The sequence below is a fragment of the Cydia pomonella genome, chromosome 3 (genome assembly GCF_033807575.1).
Source record: "Cydia pomonella isolate Wapato2018A chromosome 3, ilCydPomo1, whole genome shotgun sequence".
Classification (NCBI taxonomy): domain Eukaryota; kingdom Metazoa; phylum Arthropoda; class Insecta; order Lepidoptera; family Tortricidae; genus Cydia; species Cydia pomonella.
The window spans coordinates 32,325,056-32,350,574 of NC_084705.1; the positions used below are offsets into that span (position 1 = coordinate 32,325,056).

The window sequence follows — 25,519 nt, forward strand, 5'->3', positions numbered from 1 at the left end:
AATGGAACTAAGGTCTGTTTGTTATCACTTAAGCTTATAGTACCTGGGCGACCGAGCTTTGCTCGGTTATAACTATTTATTGTAATATGGTGGTGTATAGGTGATAATCTTAACTAGATTTTTTTACTAAATTAAACTTGTCTAAAACAAAAAAAAATAAAAAATTATATACCTATAAACTTAAACATATAAAAAAAAAACAAAAGTTAGTCACCGGGCGAGATTCGAACCCGTAACACTCGTTTAGCAGTCCGCGTCTTAACCCGCTGGACCAGACGGACAGTGGCCGGCAATACGAAATTAGCGACCATAATCTGCGTCGAAAGAAAAACGCATGAAAACTCGAAAACACGCGTTTTCCCAAACATAAGACTAATCTAGATAGATTGTATACCCCCAAAAACCCCCATATACCAAATTTCAGCGAAATCGTTAGAGCCGTTTCCGGGATCACAGAAATATATATATATATATATACAAGAATATATATACAAGAATTGCTCGTTTAAAGGTATAAGATATATTAATATGTGACTGTTTGTTAAAAAAAACAATTATTATATACTCACAATAGACCTCTCTCCGACTTTCAACCTAAATAAATCATCCAATAAAATTGTTTTTTTTTTTCAGTATGAAGAAAGAGGCTGCCATGATGGCTAAGGAAATCGAGAAGAGACAAAAAGAGTATCTCGAGAAACAAAAGAAACAAAGAATGGAGACTGACAAAAGTAAGTTAAACATATCAGTTCTCAATGGTTGGCTAGCGCTAAGGGCGTGCGAGTTGCAATCCGGAGGTCGCGGGTTCAAACCCCGACTCGTACCAATGAGTTATTCGGAAGTTACACACTGTTATGTATCACTGTTTAAACTTATATTTGTCAAATGAACAACTTGTATTTGTAGTTATGTACGAAATATCATTTGATATTTACCCGTCGCTTTTTAGTGAAGAAAAAAATTGTGAGGAAACCGGACTAATCCCAATAAGGTCTAGTTTAGGAAGTGGGTTGGAAGGTCAGATGGCAGTCGCTTTCCTAGAAATTAGTGCCTACGCCAATCCTTGGGATTTGTTGCCAAGCGAACCCCAGGCTTCCATGAGCCGTGGCAAAATGCCGGGACAACGCGAGGGGGATGTAACATATCACTTCTCATTCCACAAAATTATATTCTTGATATTGGATATTTTTTAATTTCCTAGTTTATTGAATAGTACTACAAATGCACCTTGACGCTTTTCTGTTTTGCCCTATGGTTGCCAGGTAGAGAATGTCTATAGTGGCATTAATTACGGCTTAAGTATGCCTTGTACTCGTTGTATGTGCAATAAAATGAAAATGTGACATTTTTCGTGTAAAGGTACGTTATGGCGATTGGCGCTTACTCGCGTGGCACCGCATTAGTATTGTAGCGTCGTTAATAATAGCGTAAACGCTGACCGCCATAAGGTACCTTTACCCATGAAACGTCATAAATGAATAAATACAAAAACTTTGCGTCATTCAGATGCAATAGGTAATTTAATAGAACCGCACTTATCGATTACTGTAGGTATTTCTTTATTAAGACTGTTAGATTTTGTCAAAAAGTACTTTCATAACAAGAAAATGAATGTATTTTGGTTTTTCTCATTTCGACTGGACTAACATACGAGTGTTTTCAGTGCACACACCATTGAAGAATCTCACGAAGGCGCCCCCGATGGAGCCCGTGTACATGCAGGACGGCTTCCAGTACCTCAACTCCGACGATGATGATGAAGACGCGCCGCCCAAGTTCCCCACGCCCGACTGGTGCAAGGTAACCTGGCTGTTGTATGTCCGCTGTCTGTGGGCCCGCCATCTCGTGGCCTGGGTCGGGAACATAAACTATACGTCGATAGTGACAATGACACCGCCAAAGTGCGTTTTGTGATATTGGTATGCCATCTTGTGGGCTACATTGGAAACTTAAACTTGACATTTACACTGCGTCAATGAATAGGCTTTTGTGCTGCCCCCTACAGCTCGTGCATGCTCCTTTTTCAAATATCAAATATCAAACATTTATTCAGCAAATAGGCCACAGGGGCACTTTTACATGTCCATTTTTACAAACAATAAATTAAAAAAAAAAAACAATTACAAATATCGAATCTATGAAATAATAAATACTTTATTAGAGATGTATACTGTCTCTAAATGTCAAATTACACAAAAAAAACTATGATAAAAAAATAAAACCATAAAATACTAAAATTCTTTAGAGATGTATAAGTCTCTAAGTGTCGGAGATAAAATATAAAAATATATATTAAATTATCCTTAGAGATGTAGAGGGTCGCCAAGGCTTGAATTCTTATATAAATAATTAAAAGACAAAAAATTAAAACAGACAAGAACCGAATGAAGTGTCTCACGTTAATGTCACTCAAAAGTAAAGTTACATACTTTAACATAACCTGTACCCCGTGTAAGCTTAAACAGACCGGTCTCCACAAACAGCACCCGTTCACGAGTATGACGTGTATCTCAGCCATCGCCTCCCTCAACCTTCATTCGGGAAAGTGGCGACCCGATCAACGACGCCACCGTAAGTAAAGACTTTTAAGCGAGCATGACATGTTCAAGCTGCCGGGTTGTATTAATATAAATATAATAAAAAAAATTGTGAGATACAACATTTGTGCTTGTAAGTTACATTAAAGACGGCATAGCGCCACATAAACGCGACTACATATTATTCATAAGGAGTGCCTACCTATAAAACTAAATTATAAATTTAAATTGACTTAGAGATGTACAGGTCTCTATTATATATTAGGGTGCCGTAGGAGGATGGTAATTAATTAATACTCATCACTACACTTCCAAACACTTATATATATTTTATTTTGTATAAATTTAGCTGTTACATATTACTGTGTAAACCGATCTGACAGAAGAAGAGTGAGTCAAAAGAGTGAACATGTTAGTTCGGGGCGCGACTATTTATATAAAGAATACTACACTCTTCCCCGCATAGCAAATAAGATTACTTACAAAGTTTTATAACTATAGAACAAATAATGTTTGAACCTCAAACACAACAGAAATACACTATAACCTTAATCTTGTTGACTACATTCTAATATCTGGTTTACATGTCTTTTCCATCTCAAACCATCAACGTCAATATAATATGTTGTTCCAGGAATTGATTCTTCAATAATAGTGCCTTTAGCCCAAGGCCTTTGTCCCCTCCTGAAATCGCGAGTCATCACTTTTGACCAACTTGAAATATGGCTTTTCTAGAACCACCCAATGAATCTACCACCTTGTTTTGTTTTAAAATTAAATCTTGAAATATTGGAGTTGGTCTCAAAAGTGATAAACGACCCCTGATTTCTCTCCCCAACATAAGTTTGGCTGGTGACACACCAGTAGCTTTATGTGGTGTACTGCGATAGTCGGACAAAAAGATGCTAATAGCATAATTTAGTGGTTTTTCCACTATCCACAATTTTAGTAATATTGGACTTAAAGGTCTCAACAAATCGCTCCGCGGCCCCGTTAGTCGCCGGATGGTAGGGGGGAGTGAATGTATGATTAATTCCCCGTTTGTCACAAAAATCTTTAAAATCGTTACAAGTAAACGAAGTACCATTATCGGTCACAAGATGAATAGGATATCCAAATCTAAGGAAAATATCATCAAATTTTTGCATCGTTAGGGAACTCCCTATGTTTGCCATTTGAAATACCTCTGGCCACTTACTGAAACTATCCATCACAATTAGAAACATCTTGCCATAAAAAGGCCCAAGGTAATCCGCGTGAATACGATACCAAGCTGAAGGCGGAATTGGCCAAGGTTTTAAGTTTGTTTTTGGTGGAGTGTTTCGGTAAGATAAACAATTGACACAATTTTGGGTAAGACTAATAATATCTTCGTTAAGTTTTGGCCACCAAAAATAGGATTTGGCCATGTCAATCATCCTGCTACTACCAAAATGGCTCTTATGGAGTTCATTTAACACATCATTTCGGATAGACTGGGGTATTATAATCCTATGACCCCAAAAGAGACAATTCCTATCAATACTAATCTCATGTCTTTTCATGAAGAAAGGCTTTAGGTCTGGTTCTATCAATTTAACATCAGGCCAGCCGTCATAACTATATCTAATAATTTTGGTCAGTAAACTATCTTTTACAGTCTCCCTTTGAATTACTTCCCACTTAACCTCAGAACTGTCAATGTAATTAACACAAACCCGAAACTTATCATCAAAATCGGAACCTATATTATTTTTTTGTGATGGCCTTCTTGATAAATAATCTGCGGGATTCTTGTTAGTAGGTATGTGCCTGATTGTGTAGCAAAATGCGGACAAGAATATGGCATAATGTTGTAAGCGTTTAGCTGCCATTTTAGGAATACTCTTGTTCGGCCCAAATATTCTCACCAGGGCCGCATTATCAGTCTCCAGTTCGAATTGCCTGCCATAAAGAAAATTATAAAATTTGGTTATTCCGAAAATGACTGCCATTGCTTCTTTATCCAAGGTACAATATTTTTTTTCTCTGTCATTAAGCTTTTTGCTTGCAAATGCAATAGGTTTAATTACATTGTCAGGCCCTCTGTTAGATAACACAGCACTAATGCCTTCGGATGAAGCGTCACAGGAAAGTATTATTGGCAATGTTGGATCATAGTGATTTACACCCTGTGCAGTTGCAAGTTTCTTTTTAATTACATCAAAGGAATGCTGGCATTTTTGAGACCATTCAAATTTAGCCTTTTTTGTGCAGTCATATAATGGAGCCAGTATAGCTGCCATATGTTTCAAAAACCTGGAGTAATAATTAATTTTTCCAAGAAATGATCTAAGCATTGTCATACTATTAGGTGGTGGAAGCTCCAATATAGGCTGTATGTTTTCCTTGATAATGGAGATTCCATCTTTATGAATTTTATATCCGAAAATCTCAATACTTTTATGGAAAAATTTGCATTTTTGAGGTTTGAGTCTTAATCCTGAATCCTTTAATATTGAAAGCACAGCCTCTAACGTATTGTACATGTCAGTTAAATTTTTACCACACATATAAATGTTATCTATAAAAACAATAGTGTTAGGTACATGACTTAATTTCATGCTCATCAGCCTCTGGAACGAGCCTGGCCCCGTGCACACTCCAAAAGGTAAATATAGATATTTATAAATGCCAAATTCAGTGTTTATGACAGTCAGAATCTGTGAAACTGGATCCAATGGTGCTTGTAAGTAGGCTTCTTTAAGGTCAAGCTCACAGTAGTATTCACCACCTTTAAGAGTCTGAAATATGCTATCAATATGAGGGAGTGGGTAATGGTCAGTTTCTAAACATGGATTAATCGTTACCTTATAGTCACCGCACAATCTCACTGATCCATCAGGTTTTAAAATAGGAACAACTGGTGTACCCCACTAACTATATTTAACTGGCTCAATCCTTTTATTTTCTAACAGTCTATTGATTTCAGTTTTGACTTTTTCCTTAAGAGCAAAAGGTACCTGCCTAACAGGCTTAAATTTTGGTTTCGCATTATCTTTTAATTTTAATGTAATACATTCTCCTTTGAAATCACCCCACCCTGGTGTGAATACTTCCATGAATTTATTTTTAATTCCTTGCACCGGATCACAAGTTTCATTCACCCTCTGATCACAAACTTTGTTATCTAACTCTAGGGGCCACCGTCCAAAAGCCTTTAACCAGCTCCTACCCAAAATTGTAGGTTTATCATTACCCACAATGTACATATCGACTTGCTTTGTCATTTCATTCCAACAAACATTTATATTTTTTATCATACCAACTGGCTGTGATAAACTTTGGTCAAAATTTTTAAATGTAACATTAGTTTTCTCAATATTTATATCTGGAAATAATCTATAATGATCCTCAATTGTTATTGTGCTAACCTCAGAGCCTGTATCTAATTCTAGTTGGACTGGCTGTCCCTCCACAACCAAGCTAACATACTGCGGAGGCACTTTTTTTTCAACAAAAGCATTAAAAGAATACATACAGTACATCTTGTCCTCCTCAGTTTTAAACAAATTATGTAAGTCTTCTGTAATGCTGTCCTCACCAACCACATCCACAGTCTTTGTTTGCCGCACACGACACACGCTATAAATATGGCCCTGTTTGCCGCACTCAGAGCAGAACTTATTTTTTAATGAGCACTCAGACTTCACATGATTATCCTTGCCACAAACAAAACATCTCACACCATTTTTTATAGCTGCAGCTGTTTGTATAGGTCTACTCCCACCCTGCCTTTGTTTCTTCGACTGAACTTTTGATGTAGAAGTAGCATTCTGCCGGCTAGCATAAAACATATCTTTCTCTCCATGTGATGGTTCACCAAGTTCCTGCTCCACCTTTGACTGTTTTAAGGCAGCTTCAACTGTTCTAGCCATAACAATTAATTTATCTAATGAAACATCACCATTCTTCATAAGCTCGAATTTTATTAGAGGTTTGTTGACCCCATCAATCAATTTTTCTTTAACTTGGTCTTCCATGTCCTTGAACTCACAGCGTTTAGCTAATTTTTTTAACTCAATCACATAGTCTTCTATGGTTTCGTCTTTCGTTTGATTCCTTGAGCGAAATGCGGTTCTGTCTAAAACCTTGCATGTTGACTTGGTATATCTGTTCTCTAATAAGCTTATTAGATCCTTGTACGACTTTTTTATGGAATTATCTGGCGCACATAAATGATTGAGGATTTGTAAAACCTTTGGAGTTAAGTTTGTAATCAGTAATGGCGTCTGTTTCGAATCATCAATGTTATTCAATGTAATAATACATTCTAATTGTTGTTCAAACAATTCGAAATTGTCTCCATTGAATAATTCTATTCTTCCAATAAAGTTATTCATTTTGGCCGGAATTGCTATTCCCCGTGGCGATTCAAACTTCTCACTATCTTCTTTCGAATCCAAAATTGTCCATAATTCACCACTTTTGGTCAAGTCTCGAAGTGATTGTCTAAGTGATTCCACGTTGTGATGGTCAACTTCCGATATTCCAATTTCCCGAAATATATTGACCAGGTCTTCTCTTTTTAATTGTTGTATCCAACTAGTTTTCTTTACTTTAATCTCCTCTATAAATCGCTGAACAACCATTTGCAAATATTCGAAAAAATATTTGTAAGTAAAGATGTCATCGACAAAGAACGATCAAATGAACATAATGAATGAATGATATGCCAAATGAATGAAGAAACTTCAATATTCAGTACAACCATAATATAATTTTGTCATCTAATCTGTGGTCCGTCATGCACAATTCGATTAATTCAATATGGCTGTATATATCTTAACAATGACATTAACACGCACTTTTCGTAAACTATTTTCTTAACAGTCCGGTTTCCTCGTCGCCACTTTATTATATATTAGGGTGCCGTAGGAGGATGGTAATTAATTAATACTCATCACTACACTTCCAAACACTTATATATATTTTATTTTGTATAAATTTAGCTGTTACATGTTACTGTGTAAACCGATCTGACAGAAGAAGAGTGAGTCAAAAGAGTGAACATGTTAGTTCGGGCGCGACTATTTATATAAAGAATACTACATGTATGTTCTATTTATATAAGTGTCCAAATCATTAAAATAGGTATTAAAATAAAATAAAATTTAAAATAAAATAAAATCTTAGAGGTGTATAAGGTCTCTAAGTGTCCAAAACTAAAATAATACAGTCAAACGAGAACATGATGTTCTCTTATGTCAGTTCTACTGGACGCTAGTATGGTTATTTCACAGGAAGAAAACGAAAACACTATTACTGACATTTTTATCATACTATCAAGATCAAGCTACTGGCTTAAAGGCATCCTTATCATCTATGAAATCATTCACAGCATAATACGCCTTACTTAACAAAGAGCTCTTAACGTGTGACTTAAATTTGTTAAGAGGCAAAATCACTATATCAGTGGGAACTTTGTTGTTATATTAATTTTCGAGTAGTTGTGTGAGAGTTTATAGCAGAGGGAAAGTATTTCAAAATTTCTCATGTGAATAATTTTTGGAACATTAATTCATTTTTGAACGGTTTTAAAAACTATTACTTTATGATGGCTACAAGACAGAATAGGTCATAAGTATACTTATCATCTGTTTGGCTGTTTAATGGACCTGAGTTTTTTTTAATTGGGGGGGGGGGGCAGAGGCTGCAGAGAGCTATACATTGTATGTAACATCGCCTACGCTCTTGCCATTGCACTAATCACCATACAAAATATTTTACAAACGCTTAAACGGTGACATACGATTTGGTGCAACCGACAAGGAGGGCTTCTGTGTCGCCCCCTACAGTTGATCCCCGCCGCCTAGTAACCTGATCCCCCCGGCAGGCGCGGCACCGGCAGCTGGCGCTGCAGCAGCAGCTGCCGGCGCGGCTGGTGGACGGGCTGTTCGCCGTGCGCGCGCGCCGCGTGGACCTGCGCGCCGTGTTCCCGGGCGTGGAGCGCGCCGCCCTCAAGCGGACCTCGTCCGCCGTGTGGCGCACCCCGCCCGCCCTGCAGCCCGCCCGCGGGCAGGAGTCCCCGGTAACTGTACCCGTCCGCCGTGTGGCGCACCCCGCCCGCCCTGCAGCCCGCCCGCGGGCAGGAGTCCCCGGTAACTGTACCCGTCCGCCGTGTGGCGCACCCCGCCCGCCCGCGGGCAGGAGTCCCCGGTAACTGTACCCGTCCGCCGTGTGGCGCACCCCGCCCGCCCTGCAGCCCGCCCGCGGGCAGGAGTCCCCGGTAACTGTACCCGTCCGCCGTGTGGCGCACCCCGCCCGCCCTGCAGCCCGCCCGCGGGCAGGAGTCCCCGGTAACTGTACCCGTCCGCCGTGTGGCGCACCCCGCCCGCCCTGCAGCCCGCCCGCGGGCAGGAGTCCCCGGTAACTGTACCCGTCCGCCGTGTGGCGCACCCCGCCCGCCCGCGGGCAGGAGTCCCCGGTAACTGTACCCGTCCGCCGTGTGGCGCACCCCGCCCGCCCTGCAGCCCGCCCGCGGGCAGGAGTCCCCGGTAACTGTACCCGTCCGCCGTGTGGCGCACCCCGCCCGCCCGCGGGCAGGAGTCCCCGGTAACTGTACCCGTCGCCCCGGTGGGGCGCACCCCGCCCGCCCTGCAGCCCGCCCGAGGGCAGGAGTCCCCGGTAACTGTACCCGTCCGCCGTGTGGCGCACCCCGCCCGCCCTGCAGCCCGCCCGCGGGCAGGAGTCCCCGGTAACTGTACCCGTCCGCCGTGTGGCGCACCCCGCCCGCCCTGCAGCCCGCCCGCGGGCAGGAGTCCCCGGTAACTGTACCCGTCCGCCGTGTGGCGCACCCCGCCCGCCCGCGGGCAGGAGTCCCCGGTAACTGTACCCGTCCGCCGTGTGGCGCACCCCGCCCGCCCTGCAGCCCGCCCGCGGGCAGGAGTCCCCGGTAACTGTACCCGTCCGCCGTGTGGCGCACCCCGCCCGCCCGCGGGCAGGAGTCCCCGGTAACTGTACCCGTCGCCCCGGTGGGGCGCACCCCGCCCGCCCTGCAGCCCGCCCGAGGGCAGGAGTCCCCGGTAACTGTACCCGTCCGCCGTGTGGCGCACCCCGCCCGCCCTGCAGCCCGCCCGCGGGCAGGAGTCCCCGGTAACTGTACCCGTCCGCCGTGTGGCGCACCCCGCCCGCCCTGCAGCCCGCCCGCGGGCAGGAGTCCCCGGTAACTGTACCCGTCCGCCGTGTGGCGCACCCCGCCCGCCCGCGGGCAGGAGTCCCCGGTAACTGTACCCGTCGCCCCGGTGGGGCGCACCCCGCCCCCCCTGCAGCCCGCCCGAGGGCAGGAGTCCCCGGTAACTGTACCCGTCCGCCGTGTGGCGCACCCCGCCCGCCCTGCAGCCCGCCCGCGGGCAGGAGTCCCCGGTAACTGTACCCGTCCGCCGTGTGGCGCACCCCGCCCGCCCGCGGGCAGGAGTCCCCGGTAACTGTACCCGTCGCCCCGGTGGGGCGCACCCCGCCCGCCCTGCAGCCCGCCCGCGGGCAGGAGTCCCCGGTAACTGTACCCGTCCGCCGTGTGGCGCACCCCGCCCGCCCTGCAGCCCGCCCGCGGGCAGGAGTCCCCCGGTAACTGTACCCGTCCGCCGTGTGGCGCACCCCGCCCGCCCTGCAGCCCGCCCGCGGGCAGGAGTCCCCGGTAACTGTACCCGTCCGCCGTGTGGCGCACCCCGCCCGCCCGCGGGCAGGAGTCCCCGGTAACTGTACCCGTCGCCCCGGTGGGGCGCACCCCGCCCGCCCTGCAGCCCGCCCGAGGGCAGGAGTCCCCGGTAACTGTACCCGTCCGCCGTGTGGCGCACCCCGCCCGCCCTGCAGCCCGCCCGCGGGCAGGAGTCCCCGGTAACTGTACCCGTCCGCCGTGTGGCGCACCCCGCCCGCCCGCGGGCAGGAGTCCCCGGTAACTGTACCCGTCGCCCCGGTGGGGCGCACCCCGCCCGCCCTGCAGCCCGCCCGCGGGCAGGAGTCCCCGGTAACTGTACCCGTCCGCCGTGTGGCGCACCCCGCCCGCCCTGCAGCCCGCCCGCGGGCAGGAGTCCCCGGTAACTGTACCCGTCCGCCGTGTGGCGCACCCCGCCCGCCCTGCAGCCCGCCCGCGGGCAGGAGTCCCCGGTAACTGTACCCGTCCGCCGTGTGGCGCACCCCGCCCGCCCTGCAGCCCGCCCGCGGGCAGGAGTCCCCGGTAACTGTACCCGTCCGCCGTGTGGCGCACCCCGCCCGCGGGCAGGAGTCCCCGGTAACTGTACCCGTCCGCCGTGTGGCGCACCCCGCCCGCCCTGCAGCCCGCCCGCGGGCAGGAGTCCCCGGTAACTGTACCCGTCCGCCGTGTGGCGCACCCCGCCCGCCCTGCAGCCCGCCCGCGGGCAGGAGTCCCCGGTAACTGTACCCGTCCGCCGTGTGGCGCACCCCGCCCGCCCTGCAGCCCGCCCGCGGGCAGGAGTCCCCGGTAACTGTACCCGTCCGCCGTGTGGCGCACCCCGCCCGCCCTGCAGCCCGCCCGCGGGCAGGAGTCCCCGGTAACTGTACCCGTCCGCCGTGTGGCGCACCCCGCCCGCCCTGCAGCCCGCCCGCGGGCAGGAGTCCCCGGTAACTGTACCCGTCCGCCGTGTGGCGCACCCCGCCCGCCCTGCAGCCCGCCCGCGGGCAGGAGTCCCCGGTAACTGTACCCGTCCGCCGTGTGGCGCACCCCGCCCGCCCTGCAGCCCGCCCGCGGGCAGGAGTCCCCGGTAACTGTACCCGTCCGCCGTGTGGCGCACCCCGCCCGCCCTGCAGCCCGCCCGCGGGCAGGAGTCCCCGGTAACTGTACCCGTCCGCCGTGTGGCGCACCCCGCCCGCCCTGCAGCCCGCCCGCGGGCAGGAGTCCCCGGTAACTGTACCCGTCGTCCCCGGTGGGGCGCACCCCGCCCGCCCTGCAGCCCGCCCGAGGGCAGGAGTCCCCGGTAACTGTACCCGTCCGCCGTGTGGCGCACCCCGCCCGCCCTGCAGCCCGCCCGCGGGCAGGAGTCCCCGGTAACTGTACCCGTTCGCCGTGTGGCGCACTCCGCCCGCCCTGCAGCCCGCCCGCGGGCAGGAGTCCCCGGTAACTGTACCCGTCCGCCGTGTGGCGCACCCCGCCCGCCCTACAGCCCGCCCGCGGGCAGGAGTCCCCGGTAACTGTACCCGTCCGCCGTGTGGCGCACCCCGCCCGCCCTGCAGCCCGCCCGCGGGCAGAAGTCCCCGGTAACTGTACCCGTCCGCCGTGTGGCGCACCCCGCCCGCCCTGCAGCCCGCCCGCGGGCAGGAGTCCCCGGTAACTGTACCCGTCGTCCCCGGTGGGGCGCACCCCGCCCGCCCTGCAGCCCGCCCGAGGGCAGGAGTCCCCGGTAACTGTACCCGTCCGCCGTGTGGCGCACCCCGCCCGCCCTGCAGCCCGCCCGCGGGCAGGAGTCCCCGGTAACTGTACCCGTCCGCCGTGTGGCGCACCCCGCCCGCCCTGCAGCCCGCCCGCGGGCAGGAGTCCCCGGTAACTGTACCCGTCCGCCGTGTGGCGCACCCCGCCCGCCCTGCAGCCCGCCCGCGGGCAGGAGTCCCCGGTAACTGTACCCGTCCGCCGTGTGGCGCACCCCGCCCGCCCTGCAGCCCGCCCGCGGGCAGGAGTCCCCGGTAACTGTACCCGTCCGCCGTGTGGCGCACCCCGCCCGCCCTGCAGCCCGCCCGCGGGCAGGAGTCCCCGGTAACTGTACCCGTCCGCCGTGTGGCGCACCCCGCCCGCCCTGCAGCCCGCCCGCGGGCAGGAGTCCCCGGTAACTGTACCCGTCCGCCGTGTGGCGCACCCCGCCCGCCCTGCAGCCCGCCCGCGGGCAGGAGTCCCCGGTAACTGTACCCGTCCGCCGTGTGGCGCACCCCGCCCGCCCTGCAGCCCGCCCGCGGGCAGGAGTCCCCGGTAACTGTACCCGTCCGCCGTGTGGCGCACCCCGCCCGCCCTGCAGCCCGCCCGCGGGCAGAAGTCCCCGGTAACTGTACCCGTCCGCCGTGTGGCGCACCCCGCCCGCCCTGCAGCCCGCCCGCGGGCAGGAGTCCCCGGTAACTGTACCCGTCGTCCCCGGTGGGGCGCACCCCGCCCGCCCTGCAGCCCGCCCGAGGGCAGGAGTCCCCGGTAACTGTACCCGTCCGCCGTGTGGCGCACCCCGCCCGCCCTGCAGCCCGCCCGCGGGCAGGAGTCCCCGGTAACTGTACCCGTCCGCCGTGTGGCGCACCCCGCCCGCACTGCAGCCCGCCCGCGGGCAGAAGTCCCCGGTAACTGTACCCGTCCGCCGTGTGGCGCACCCCGCCCGCCCTGCAGCCCGCCCGCGGGCAGGAGTCCCCGGTAACTGTACCCGTCGTCCCCGGTGGGGCGCACCCCGCCCGCCCTGCAGCCCGCCCGAGGGCAGGAGTCCCCGGTAACTGTACCCGTCCGCCGTGTGGCGCACCCCGCCCGCCCTGCAGCCCGCCCGCGGGCAGGAGTCCCCGGTAACTGTACCCGTCCGCCGTGTGGCGCACCCCGCCCGCCCTGCAGCCCGCCCGCGGGCAGGAGTCCCCGGTAACTGTACCCGTCCGCCGTGTGGCGCACCCCGCCCGCCCTGCAGCCCGCCCGCGGGCAGGAGTCCCCGGTAACTGTACCCGTCCGCCGTGTGGCGCACCCCGCCCGCCCTGCAGCCCGCCCGCGGGCAGGAGTCCCCCGGTAACTGTACCCGTCCGCCGTGTGGCGCACCCCGCCCGCCCTGCAGCCCGCCCGCGGGCAGGAGTCCCCGGTAACTGTACCCGTCCGCCGTATGGCGCACCCCGCCCGCCCGCGGGCAGGAGTCCCCGGTAACTGTACCCGTCCGCCGTGTGGCGCACCCCGCCCGCCCGCGGGCAGGAGTCCCCGGTAACTGTACCCGTCCGCCGTGTGGCGCACCCCGCCCGCCCTGCAGCCCGCCCGCGGGCAGGAGTCCCCGGTAACTGTACCCGTCCGCCGTGTGGCGCACCCCGCCCGCCCTGCAGCCCGCCCGCGGGCAGGAGTCCCCGGTAACTGTACCCGTCCGCCGTGTGGCGCACCCCGCCCGCCCTGCAGCCCGCCCGCGGGCAGGAGTCCCCGGTAACTGTACCCGTCCGCCGTGTGGCGCACCCCGCCCGCCCTGCAGCCCGCCCGCGGGCAGGAGTCCCCGGTAACTGTACCCGTCCGCCGTGTGGCGCACCCCGCCCGCCCTGCAGCCCGCCCGCGGGCAGGAGTCCCCGGTAACTGTACCCGTCCGCCGTGTGGCGCACCCCGCCCGCCCTGCAGCCCGCCCGCGGGCAGGAGTCCCCGGTAACTACCCGTCCGCCGTGTGGCGCACCCCGCCCGCCCTGCAGCCCGCCCGCGGGCAGGAGTCCCCGGTAACTGTACCCGTCCGCCGTATGGCGCACCCCGCCCGCCCGCGGGCAGGAGTCCCCGGTAACTGTACCCGTCCGCCGTGTGGCGCACCCCCGCCCGCCCTGCAGCCCGCCCGCGGGCAGGAGTCCCCGGTAACTGTACCCGTCCGCCGTGTGGCGCACCCCGCCCGCCCTGCAGCCCGCCCGCGGGCAGGAGTCCCCGGTAACTGTACCCGTCCGCCGTGTGGCGCACCCCGCCCGCCCTGCAGCCCGCCCGCGGGCAGGAGTCCCCGGTAACTGTACCCGTCCGCCGTGTGGCGCACCCCGCCCGCCCTGCAGCCCGCCCGCGGGCAGGAGTCCCCGGTAACTGTACCCGTCCGCCGTGTGGCGCACCCCGCCCGCCCTGCAGCCCGCCCGCGGGCAGGAGTCCCCGGTAACTGTACCCGTCCGCCGTGTGGCGCACCCCGCCCGCCCGCGGGCAGGAGTCCCCGGTAACTGTACCCGTCGTCCCCGGTGGGGAGCACCCCGCCCGCCCTGCAGCTGTCTCGCGTTCACGCGACAGGTATTCTTAAGAAGAGAGGGGACGGCAGTTTTTCCATACAAACTTAGTTCCCATTTTCCTTTCTGGACATTGGCATTTCACGCGGATCCACGACTTTCGTCATAATAAGTTTCTGCCAAAAATGTACTTTTAAAACACTCATTTAACCTTACATTTACCGGAACGCGGACGCATTTACGTTAGTAGGTTTTAAGCTCAATCTCAAAAATTGGAATCCCAAAGAAATGTGATCATCTAAACGAATTTTAAGAGTCCTCTGAAGAGGTTTACTAGTATGTAACTATCAAAGGATTTCACTATCCATCATCTGGACCCATTAACAGATCAGCTCAATGATACCAAATTTATTGTCATTTATGTATGTACATATCATTTATATTTGTTTCAGACCGAAACGGATATAAAAAGTAGCCTAAAATGAACTTACTTGCTTTGCCAACGTGAATTTTAATAATTTAATCATTTTTTAAATTGACACAAGTATATTTTTTTCATTACAATCTCAGCTACTTCGCGAACATCGCTAAAGCAGATAATCCAAAAATAAATCTGCATTTCAACTTTATTCCATAAAGATTACCGAAAAACAGGTGTAGGTGTAAATAAACGCGAAACACCAATAGTAGGTTATTTTCGTCGACTCAGTACCGGCCTCGGTGGCGCAGTAGGCAGCGCGTAAGTCTCATAATCTTAAGGTCGTGAGTTCGAGCCTCACCCGGGGCATAGTTTTTTGCAATTCTTTCTCAAAAAAGGGCTTTTAATTTCGATACTTGCTTTTTCATTTCTGGGACAACTTTAAATAGGTCAAATTTGTGGGAAAACTGATATTAGGTGAAATTTTTTAAACATTTTTTTTTTCTATTTGGTTTAAACTTAAAATAAAACTGTGGTGACTGATGAAGGAAAGGGTTTGTCAGTGTTATTGCCTATGCCCTAAAAATGATGGGTATGGGCACGAAAGTTGAAGTCACAAAATCATGTAATTACCGTGAGATTTTGAAAATAGTTTTTTTTTTTGAAACAAACAGTCTTATAAAACATATAAGTAAATAAGCTACAGCTAGAATTTCTATGATATAGACCTATAGTTTCCTATATGTAAAACATTTTATAATAAACTTAATACTATGAATTGCTATCCGAGTATAACAACTATAAAAGATAACAAATAATGTGATAGCTAAAACCTAATTTTCACACTCATTTAATTTTTTTTTTAGTTTTTTTTTTTTTTAACAAAAAAAAATTAATAAAGAATAAACCTTTTTCTTTAACCCTAACGAACTTATTTCGTACCGATAACCGTCATCTGCAAGATGGACCAAAAAGTTTCTTCAAGGTTTTTTTTAGCTTAATATCGTGCTCTTAAGATGGAAGAATAACTTTCAAATCTAACGAAATAACGGTAATTTTTCTATGAAATTCCATTTCGGGAGAAAACGTTTTCCACTTACTAAATCTTAACAAATCACTTTGATTTTGATGTCGATCGCTTCAGCATTATATATTCTAGGTTTATAAGTTTCGCTTTTATGAAAAATATTTTTTTTGTATTGCAAATTTTGAAAAAAAAAACCTATAAACCTAGTTTTTCATTGTGTTATCATACAAAAAAATCATGAAGAATGGAAAATATTTAGAAGTGCAAAAACGTTTTCCCTTTTATATGGAACTCGTGGTATACTTCTCTTTTCCTTCATTCATTCAATACTGTTTTTGCCATCAGTACCTGCAGTTGTGTGTGAAATCATTCACTTCAACTCTCCTGCCGATATCTAGACCTTGGTATTGATAAGCATAATCTTTATGTTGGGATTACTTCCATAAACTAATTAATTATTTATTTCATTTTGCTACTAACACATATGTGACGTTATCTATGAAAAGGGACCTTATTGTCGATGACGCTTCCGCCGTTATAAACGATGCTCTGATACAAATGGGTGAATCAACTTTTTTCGTTTTGTTATCATGTCCCGTTGTCCAAGGGACAACAGTGGCACAGTTTGTTTGAAGAGGCGTTGTATGCCGTTCTATTAACATGCTTAGTAGGGGGCCCATTATGGACATTGGTTATAACGACCACAAAAACGCAAGTTTGATACATTTAAGTACCATAAAATCAGTATTTCAATGAACTTTTGTCCCCTGGACAACTAATCGTAACCATGGCAACGAGTGACGCTAAAAAGTTGATTCTCCCCTTCCATAGATAATGCCACATATAATGTATTGATGTTACATTTTAAATGTATGTGAATGTATAATTATGGACCTGGTCTGAAATAAAGAATATGATTGATTGATTGATAACTTTACTTTTTTAATTTTTCAGATATAACATCGAGTTGAGACCAGTCGCGGGCGATCATTGTAAATAGTATTATGTAATTTGTATTTAATCGCTAATTATACAGGGTGATTCATGAGACGTGAGCAGGACTAAGCCTACACAATCAGTAAATGTTAATGAATCGTTCACGCATCATATTTAAGTAAAACAATCACGCTTTTTATCTGTTATTAAACTTTTTGTTAAGGACAAATTTGATTATCTACAATCATGGACACCATACAACACTTAATTAACAAAGATAAAACCTCTAACCGTTATGACAGCACTTTGATTATGAAGAAAATAAAATGTCACACTTGAGTGAGATACGATTTTATAAAAGTAACCAGACTCTTCGATGACATTCAATTTGTCACTTATTATGGATAAAACAAAGAGGGTGACCATAAATATCGTAATCTTAAATATATATCGTATATATATGTATGTTTATGTATGTGTATTTTTTATGAATGTATTGTGTTCGTACATGTATCAATTGTATCACCTATACCTATGTTTTGCATCGCCTACAACTTATCTGCTTTGCCTACAGGTTGACTGGTAGAGAATGCCTTACGGCATTAAGTTCGCCTATTGTACAGTGTGTTTTCTTATGTGCAATAAAGATTAAATAAATAAATAAATAAAATAAAACTTTTTTTTAACAGTAAAAATTAAATTAACGTTAATCTCACAAATACTGGTACGAAACAGTTGCCGATAATTTACTGAATATGCAGGCTTGATCCTGCTCACGTCTCCTGAATCAATCTCTATATAGATATATAATGCCGACCATCGAGTAAAGACCGGATCACACCCAAAATTACTCTAATTTTCTAATTTGTAATAAGCTACTGTTCAACACGTATTTTGTGAATATAGTAACAGTCACTATACCTGACCTATCTGAAATCTAAATATATAAATATTTGGGGAAATATTACACAAATCGAGTTCTACAGTACAGTAATCATAGAAATAATTTACGCTTCCCTTTAAAGTGTAACTTGTTCTAAGCTTACGAGGAAGGGTACCCAACTGTCCGACTCCGATTTGATTCATTTTGATATATGTTATAGAGTAGTCTAAAATAACGGACACGTATTTTTTTTTTAGCTGCCCAAACTCAACCTATTGGGAGAAATTGTCCTCCAAAGTACTAAAAAGTTACTAAATCTTCTAACTCCTATAGAAAGTGATGCTCGAGCAACTTGCTAGTTAATGGCTGGTTTGAGTATATGTTTGAAAGCAGCAAAAAATAATGAGCACGTGTTTTGTTATATCGGCTAAAACTCATTTTTTCCTAAAAAAATCGACATTCGAAGTTTTATAATATCGGGTGTTTTTTTAGGAAAACTTGAGTTTAAGCAGATATAACAAAACACGTGTACATTATTTTTTCCTGCTCTCAAACATATACTCAAACAAGCCATTAACTAGCAAGTTGCTTGAGCATCACTTTCTATAGGAGTTAGATTTAGTAACTTTTTAGTACTTTGGAGGACAATTTCTCCCAATAGGTTGAGTTTGGGCAGCTAAAAAAAAATACGTGTCCGTTATTTTAGACCACTCTATAACATATATCAAAATGAATCAAATCGGAGTCGGACAGTTGGGTACCCTTCCTTGTTAGACCATGAAAAGAATAACAGTCATAAATATCGTTAGATTTGTACCACTACGCGGTGATCACTTAGAGGATATAACAACTGGAGACGCCTTGTCTGTATATTAAATATCAATACGGACGTGCCAAAAATATGTACACACGACCATATTGCCTATATATTAAGGTAGTGTATACATATTTTTGTCACTTTGTCCGTATCGATATTTAATACCTTGTCTGTTCCACCATAGAACTGTTTTTCTTGTCCGGAACTCTCATTTACATACAACATACTATGTATTGCCAATAAAAGGTTAAAATGTTGATTATCTATAGCGAAGACTGTCAGTAGAATTTTTGAAAATTATAATTCTTGGGTGCAAAGATCTGTTGTCGAATGAACTAAGGACATCACACTTTGAAAACGGTCGAGAATCTTTTTTGTTGTAGTTATAATGTAATCATGTTTCTTAGGCGAATGAAGGTGTTTCATGTTAGCTTATTATCATACTCTGTATATTTAGGTATTTATATATTAAAAGTAAAAAAAACAACCCTCAAAATGCTCTATAAGCCAGTTGAGGGTAGATGAAAATATTACATGATCAAATAGTGTAGGTTAAAGTCAGGTCGTTCAGTGACAGATGCAGGTGGTTTTGTATCTGGTTGGTTAACCAAGAAATGTTATAACTACCCGAAAATTTACAATATTTTTTTTTTAAATACCTAAAGATACAGAGTAAAGATTTTGTTAAAATATTATGTTTTAAAATTGACGACATAAGAATTAGCGAAGAAGTTACGACTCGTGGCTACTGCATTCAATTTAACCTTTGATTTTGAACCTTAACTAAATTATATAAGGCTGTTTATTGCATGTTAAGGCTGACATTTGTGTGCGATTTTTATATTTTATTAATGAATCTGCTCATTCTAAATTCAAATTTATGTGCTCTATGGTTAGGTTAATTTTCAAAGAATCGTGAAAATAATTTTTATAACACTACGACCAACGCTGATATATTTAGTGGCTATGTTCACGACTTGCCTCACTTTGGACTGCATTACTTATCAAGTTGTGTGTAAATTTGTCCCAACGAAAGTTCACATTTTTGCCACAACGTGCGTTGTCATGGCTCAGCCAATATATATGCAGTAGGAAATAATATAATAAAAATAATGTTAGATTTATATAAATTTGAATGCAGATGTTTCCTTGACGTATATTAGGATTTTCAATAATATATAAATAAAGTTAATTGTATGTAATGTTTTTTTGTCGCTGTGTAATTGAAAGTTTTATAAAAATAAAAAATAAAAATAAAATAAAACAGCGTGAATCGAAATGCGTTTTTATTTGTTCATCAAATTATATATTCCTTTCTAAACATCTTGATTGTCAAACGGTTAAGCATTTGTCATATAAAAACGTCACTCACACGCGAAGGTTACGGGCCCAAGCGAGCTAATGTAAACTGCTAATGTCTGCTTGACGAGCGGTCTGGCCTAGTGGGTAGTGACCCTGCCTATGAAGCTGATGGTCCCGGGTTCCAATCCTGGTAAGAGCATATATTTGTGTGAGGAACGCGGATATTTGTTTCTGAGTCATGGGTATTTTCTATGTATTTAAGTATTTATAATTATACATTATATATATCGTTGTCTAGGTACCTGCAACACAAGCCTTATTGAGCTTACTGTGGGACTTACATTAGTCAAGTTGTGTAATAATGTCCTATAATATGTAAGTGTGAAGGTTACTTTAACATCGTACGCCATAACACTTAATCTTATGTGTTCATGGCGCTGTGGGCACTAATTACGATGCTCTAGGCGTTCAAAAGGTATAACTATTACCGCAAAACTGGACTGAGATCATAAGCTATCTACTTTACCCTTGTTAAGAACAACTAAGAGTGAAAGAGATGGCATTATGACCTGACTCGCTACTTAGTTTTGCGGCAAGTGTAGTACAAAATATTGTAGCCGCAGTTTTGACAGTTGAAGCAGAGATGGCGCTGTATTGTGACTAGTGATGGGCAACAAGTTTCCAAAGTGAAACTTACACTTAAATTTCATGTAAGTTACTGTAAGTTTCAAATGGAATATTTCGCTTATATTTCTTTTAATTTTTCTTAGATTTCGACAGATAGACGCGGCGGGGCGACTTTGCTATATAATATATTTAGATAAAGAATTTGTTAAAGATCTGCCTGATTTACCGTCTCAAAATTGTTCACAATTTTTTTTATTGGAATGAACAGCATGCATAATAGAATAAAACGTCAAGCGGAGTCTATAATGCTCAATAAAGTCATTACGAATATTATGGTGTATTAGGATAACGAATAAGAAAGAGTAAATTTGAATTTCATATATGAGAGATTTAAATGAAATATGTCTAATATACACATATGAATCAAAACAAATAGCAAATATGGTTAAAAATTTGAAAAAAAAAGGAAAAACGGCGCAGTGTAGCGTGGACTTGAACTTACGTCCATTGTATAATAACCGGGTGCAATTACCCCTCAGCCACGCGGCTACTGTCATATGTTCTCGAATTTTCCGATCAGAATCCGTCCTACTGACGTCATGAGTAGCGGAAAAGATGCATGAAAGGAGAATGGGCAATTTGTCCCATGGATGTATACTGTTGAGACATATCTCGTTTGAAAGGGTTTACTCTTAGCATTATTTTATTGTATGACACCAACTTTGGATAACTTGCAGGGACTGAGCAATTTAAAAAAAAGAGTGGCCAATATAAACGGTTGTTTTACAAAGTAATTGTTATGTAGCCGGTTGTTAGGTGTTTAGTATGAAAGAATATGAGAAATTCTAGATTTCTGTTTACCACTACTTACGTTTAAGTACGTACAGGGCTGGAATTAGTTGATAAAACATATGCTTGAATTAAAAATACTGCTATTAAACACTGAAACTTGCTTGTATACTCAAGCCATATATATCATTTAAAAGACATTTTTATAAGGTATTTTAATATATATATACTTGCACTCTAATGCTTGCAGGGGCGGTAATAAAACTAGTTTTTTCGTTAATTAAGTGTGGTAAATGCCGCTTTGTTTGTTCTACCTGGCACTAGATGGAGCCTTGGTAGCCGTTTGGGTAATTTTTACTAGTGGTATATACAATTGAGTTTTATCCTATTTGGAAGGTCTTCAATTAAGCATTAATTACTTATATGACACCAAAGACCGAAAGTGTCCAGGGAAGATGATATTAATAATTTTGATCATGCGCTGCGGCGTAAACTGGAACTAAAAAATGTCATTCATATAGAGTTACTTTTGTAACCATTTACATCACTTTGCATGCCTGAAATATAATGAAAAAGTAATTTATATATTTTTTTAAATTATTACCGCTCAATAAATGGCACTAAACTACTTAATTATGATTTTTCAAATCCTATCTAGTACTGACATCTTGCGTGCAATAGGAGAACCGAATGAGCGGCAAATGCTGGATCCGTATAATCGCTTATAAACGCTTAAAAAGGTCAACGAAGAATAAGTTTGTTTAATTCGGAACTTTGACAATAAAACGAGTTGTTACCTTGAACGAGTAAGTGTCGTCTATTTATCTCTCTTGCTCTTACATATTCGAGTGATAAAGGTAGAAAAAGCATTATATTTTTTAAAGTTCGCGTTATGTCCCGCTAGAAACGTTATATAAACTTATTATTAAACATGAAATAAGATTCCTAAGCAATAAGTAGGTAAGTAAATGTATTTATGGAGTACCATAATTAGCAGCAAGAAAATAAATCTAAGTTTATATGTTACGATAAAATAAATCGTAAAAAGGTACTATGTACATACTTGTTTTGTCTCTCTGCAGGAAAATTGTGTAAACGTGAAACATTTGAGATTGCGCCGCGGTTCAAAGCAACGTTCCCTTCGTTTGCCATATGAAGCAGGATTAAATTGTGTAGTTTTAAGTTCTCATGTAAGTGAATTGTCAAATTCTTAGTGAGAATAAAGAATCTTAAACCTAAAATTAACGCAGTGAATACATTACAAGCATCAGCGACTCTTAACTGTTTGCCAAGCTAAGATAGTAGCTGTATTTCGTTCCATTATATATACGTATAAAATAAAAACTTTTGAATACATTTAACACCTTTATTTCATATAAATTGAAAAATAACTGACGGCATACATTTTCTAGTGAATAGGTGCATCCAGATATACAGGTACATTTTCTAGTGAAGAGAATGCATGGTTATTGCGCCAATCTCGGACCATTTGCGATTGGTTTGCTAAGGGCTCCGCTAGCTGGTGCGGATGCACAGAGCACTTATACATACCTTATTAAATAAAAACTTTTGAATACATTTAACATCTTTATTTCATATAAATTGAAAAATAAGTGACGGCATAGATTTTCTTCACGGTCGCACAAATATTATCAGGACGAGTCGACAAGTTACTTTAAAGCAAGCATTGGTGAATAGGTGCATCCAGATCCAGATAAGGTAATGCATGGTTATTGCGCCAATCTCGGACCATTTGCGATTAGTTTGCTAGCTGGAGCGGGTTAACGAAAAACAGTAACTGGCGACGCTAACTGGCGCGGACGCGTGCAACGAATTTTACCTACAAAGGCACCCGCGCGCGTGCACCCGCTCCGTGCACTCGCGCCAGCTAGCAAACGCCCTTAACCTTTTAAACGCCAAGAATACCTTAAGGCGTCTTAACTAGCTATGCTCAAAGCGTCATAAATACATTATAGCTGATATAGCCGCTGTCAGAGTAACCTTCACACTTTCAAGTAAGGTTTAGGGCATAGGGCGTCCGCAACGTCGCGAGTGTGCATGGAGCGGGCGTGCGGCTTACAGTATCAGCAACGCTAACTGGCGCGGACGCGTGCGACTGATTTTACTTACAAAGGCACCTGCGCGTGTTTGCCCGCTCCGTGCACTAGCGCCAGCTAGCAAACGCCCTTAACCTTTTGAACGTCAAGAACACCTAAAGGCGCCGTCACTAGACATGATTTAAGGGTCATGAACACATTAATGATTATAGCTGTTATAATCGTGACCTTGGCGTGTGAGTAACGTTTTTGTTTATGGCGTTCAAATGGTAAAGTATCAATGTCGTAATGCGTCGCTAGCGCGTTATTTTCGAATCGCACCCGTGCTCCCGTGTTGGACTGCACACGCGGTGTACACTTCTTGTTATTGTAACCGTTTGTGCGCCTAGATAACACAAGTACACATACACAACTCGCAATATGCTCGCGTGCTCTTGTTTATATGTAAAGTACGTCTTCTAGGGCCGTGGATTGGACCCACGCGACCGGCGGGGCGGTGAGCGGCATACATTGGTCGCAATGCAAGCTGTAAAGCTAGTGCAGTGCATGAGGGACGCGCGGCTTTCTCTCACCACATCTTTAGGTGTTCTTGCCGTTCAAAAGGCTAAAAGCACCTAATGAGGTGGCTTTACATTAGCTAGATGCCGGCCCACACGCCGATCCGGTGTACAGGCTAAGGAAATCGCTATGTAGGCCAATTCGAAAGTGCAACTGACATTAAACCAATTTTAGAATAATATTGGAATGATACCAGTTAGCTGTCATTCGTGCGTTCATTTCGCACTTATACGCATGTATTTGTGCGAGCGAGACGCCCGCAACTAACTGATATGAGTCCAATATTACTCTAATATCGGTGTGCACGCCCCTTTTTATTCATAAGCAAGGTACGATTGAACCACTATAGAAGGCAGCGAAGAGGCCGGCAATGGAACTGGTAGCGTTTGATGGAGACAGTTTTCTGTCAAATGCAAGTTCAAATTGGCCTGACTGTCTCACTCGCACACCGGAGTAGCGTTTCATATAAGCGTAGCGTTTGTTATATCCAATCGATCCGCTCTATTCAGTAGGTTTCATTATCTCGATCCATCAGTTAAGTAACAATCTCTTCAATCTGGTGGATCGAGATGGTGGATCCTACTGGACAGATGGAACCTATGGATAGGAAAACGTTATGCTCAACAACTTGGTAGCAGAAGCGATGTGATTTTTTAAACTGTGTCATTGACATAATATATCTGAGGACGGGCCTTACGGGCAATAAGAATGGGGCCAGTACAGCTGTGTTACGCACACGAGTTTGAGCCAATCGTGCAGTCTAACGCCACAAGTACCACAACGTGATTGGTTGATGAGTTCGCATTACGCACGCGATTGATCGCATCTAGTTGCGTTAGACAGCACGATTGGCTCGAATTTGTGAATGACACAACTGAACTAGCACTATCGTCATTGCCCCTAAGGTCGGTCCTTAGATATATGGTAAGCGTCAGGATGGCGGTGGACCTCAGCGAATTTCAAAGAAATATTTATAAACATATTGTACCTTCTGTGTACCTCAGTGTACCTTTAATAGAAACCAGTGTACCTTTCCCCAAAACGAGATATTTTACAAAACGGTCCACCCGCTAACCTGACGTCAGGATGGCGGGTGGACCTATGAAATCTTGCATTATACCGCACTAAAAGTATGCAGTTATATTGTGCATGAGCTTAGCCTAGCTTGTTTTGGGGAGAGGTACACCGGTTTCTATTTCTATTTACAGAGGTACACTGAAGGTACAGTCACCATCATATATATCGGAGCGGCCAAGGTACCCACGAATATCTGAACATGCCTCTACTGTCAAGAGGTTAGAGTGCGTGTTTAGAGATCTTTGAGCACCTCGGCCACTCCGATATATCTGATGGCGACTGTACCATATAACTGCATACTTTTAGTGCGGTATAATGCAAGATTTCATAGGTCCAACCGCAATCCTGACGTCAGAATGGCGGGTGGACTTTTTCTTAAATATCTCGTTTTGGGTTAGGTACACAGAAGGTACAGTATGTTTATAAATACTTACTGCTATGGCGCAGCGACCCGAAGTGGATCTTGGCCTCCGACATCAAAGACCGCCATGCTTCTCTGTCCAAAACCGTTTCCATCTAGTCGACGGCACCGAGTTCGCTAAGGTCTTTTTGCATTTCGTCTCTCCAGCGGGACCTACCTAGGACGTCTAGACGGTCTTCGGCCATTTGGAACTTCAGAGTACGCCCTCCAG

General features: G+C 46.3%; 1 protein-coding gene and 1 non-coding gene across 2 annotated transcripts in view; both read left to right on the forward strand.

The window, feature by feature from the left end:
- LOC133516685 (histone-lysine N-methyltransferase 2B) overlaps window positions 1-19,750 on the forward strand; it is a 67,859-nt gene extending 48,109 nt beyond the window's left edge. The window contains exons 19-22 of the mRNA XM_061849706.1: window positions 634-731; window positions 1,664-1,800; window positions 8,392-8,586; window positions 16,796-19,750. Coding sequence (XP_061705690.1) covers window positions 634-731; window positions 1,664-1,800; window positions 8,392-8,586; window positions 16,796-16,801 — 436 coding nt within the window. The 3' untranslated portion in view covers window positions 16,802-19,750. The remainder of the gene's footprint in view (window positions 1-633; window positions 732-1,663; window positions 1,801-8,391; window positions 8,587-16,795) is intronic.
- Window positions 15,111-15,183, forward strand: Trnam-cau (transfer RNA methionine (anticodon CAU)). The gene has a single exon. It is a non-coding gene; the product is annotated as a tRNA-Met (tRNA).
- Window positions 19,751-25,519: the final 5,769 nt, after the last annotated feature.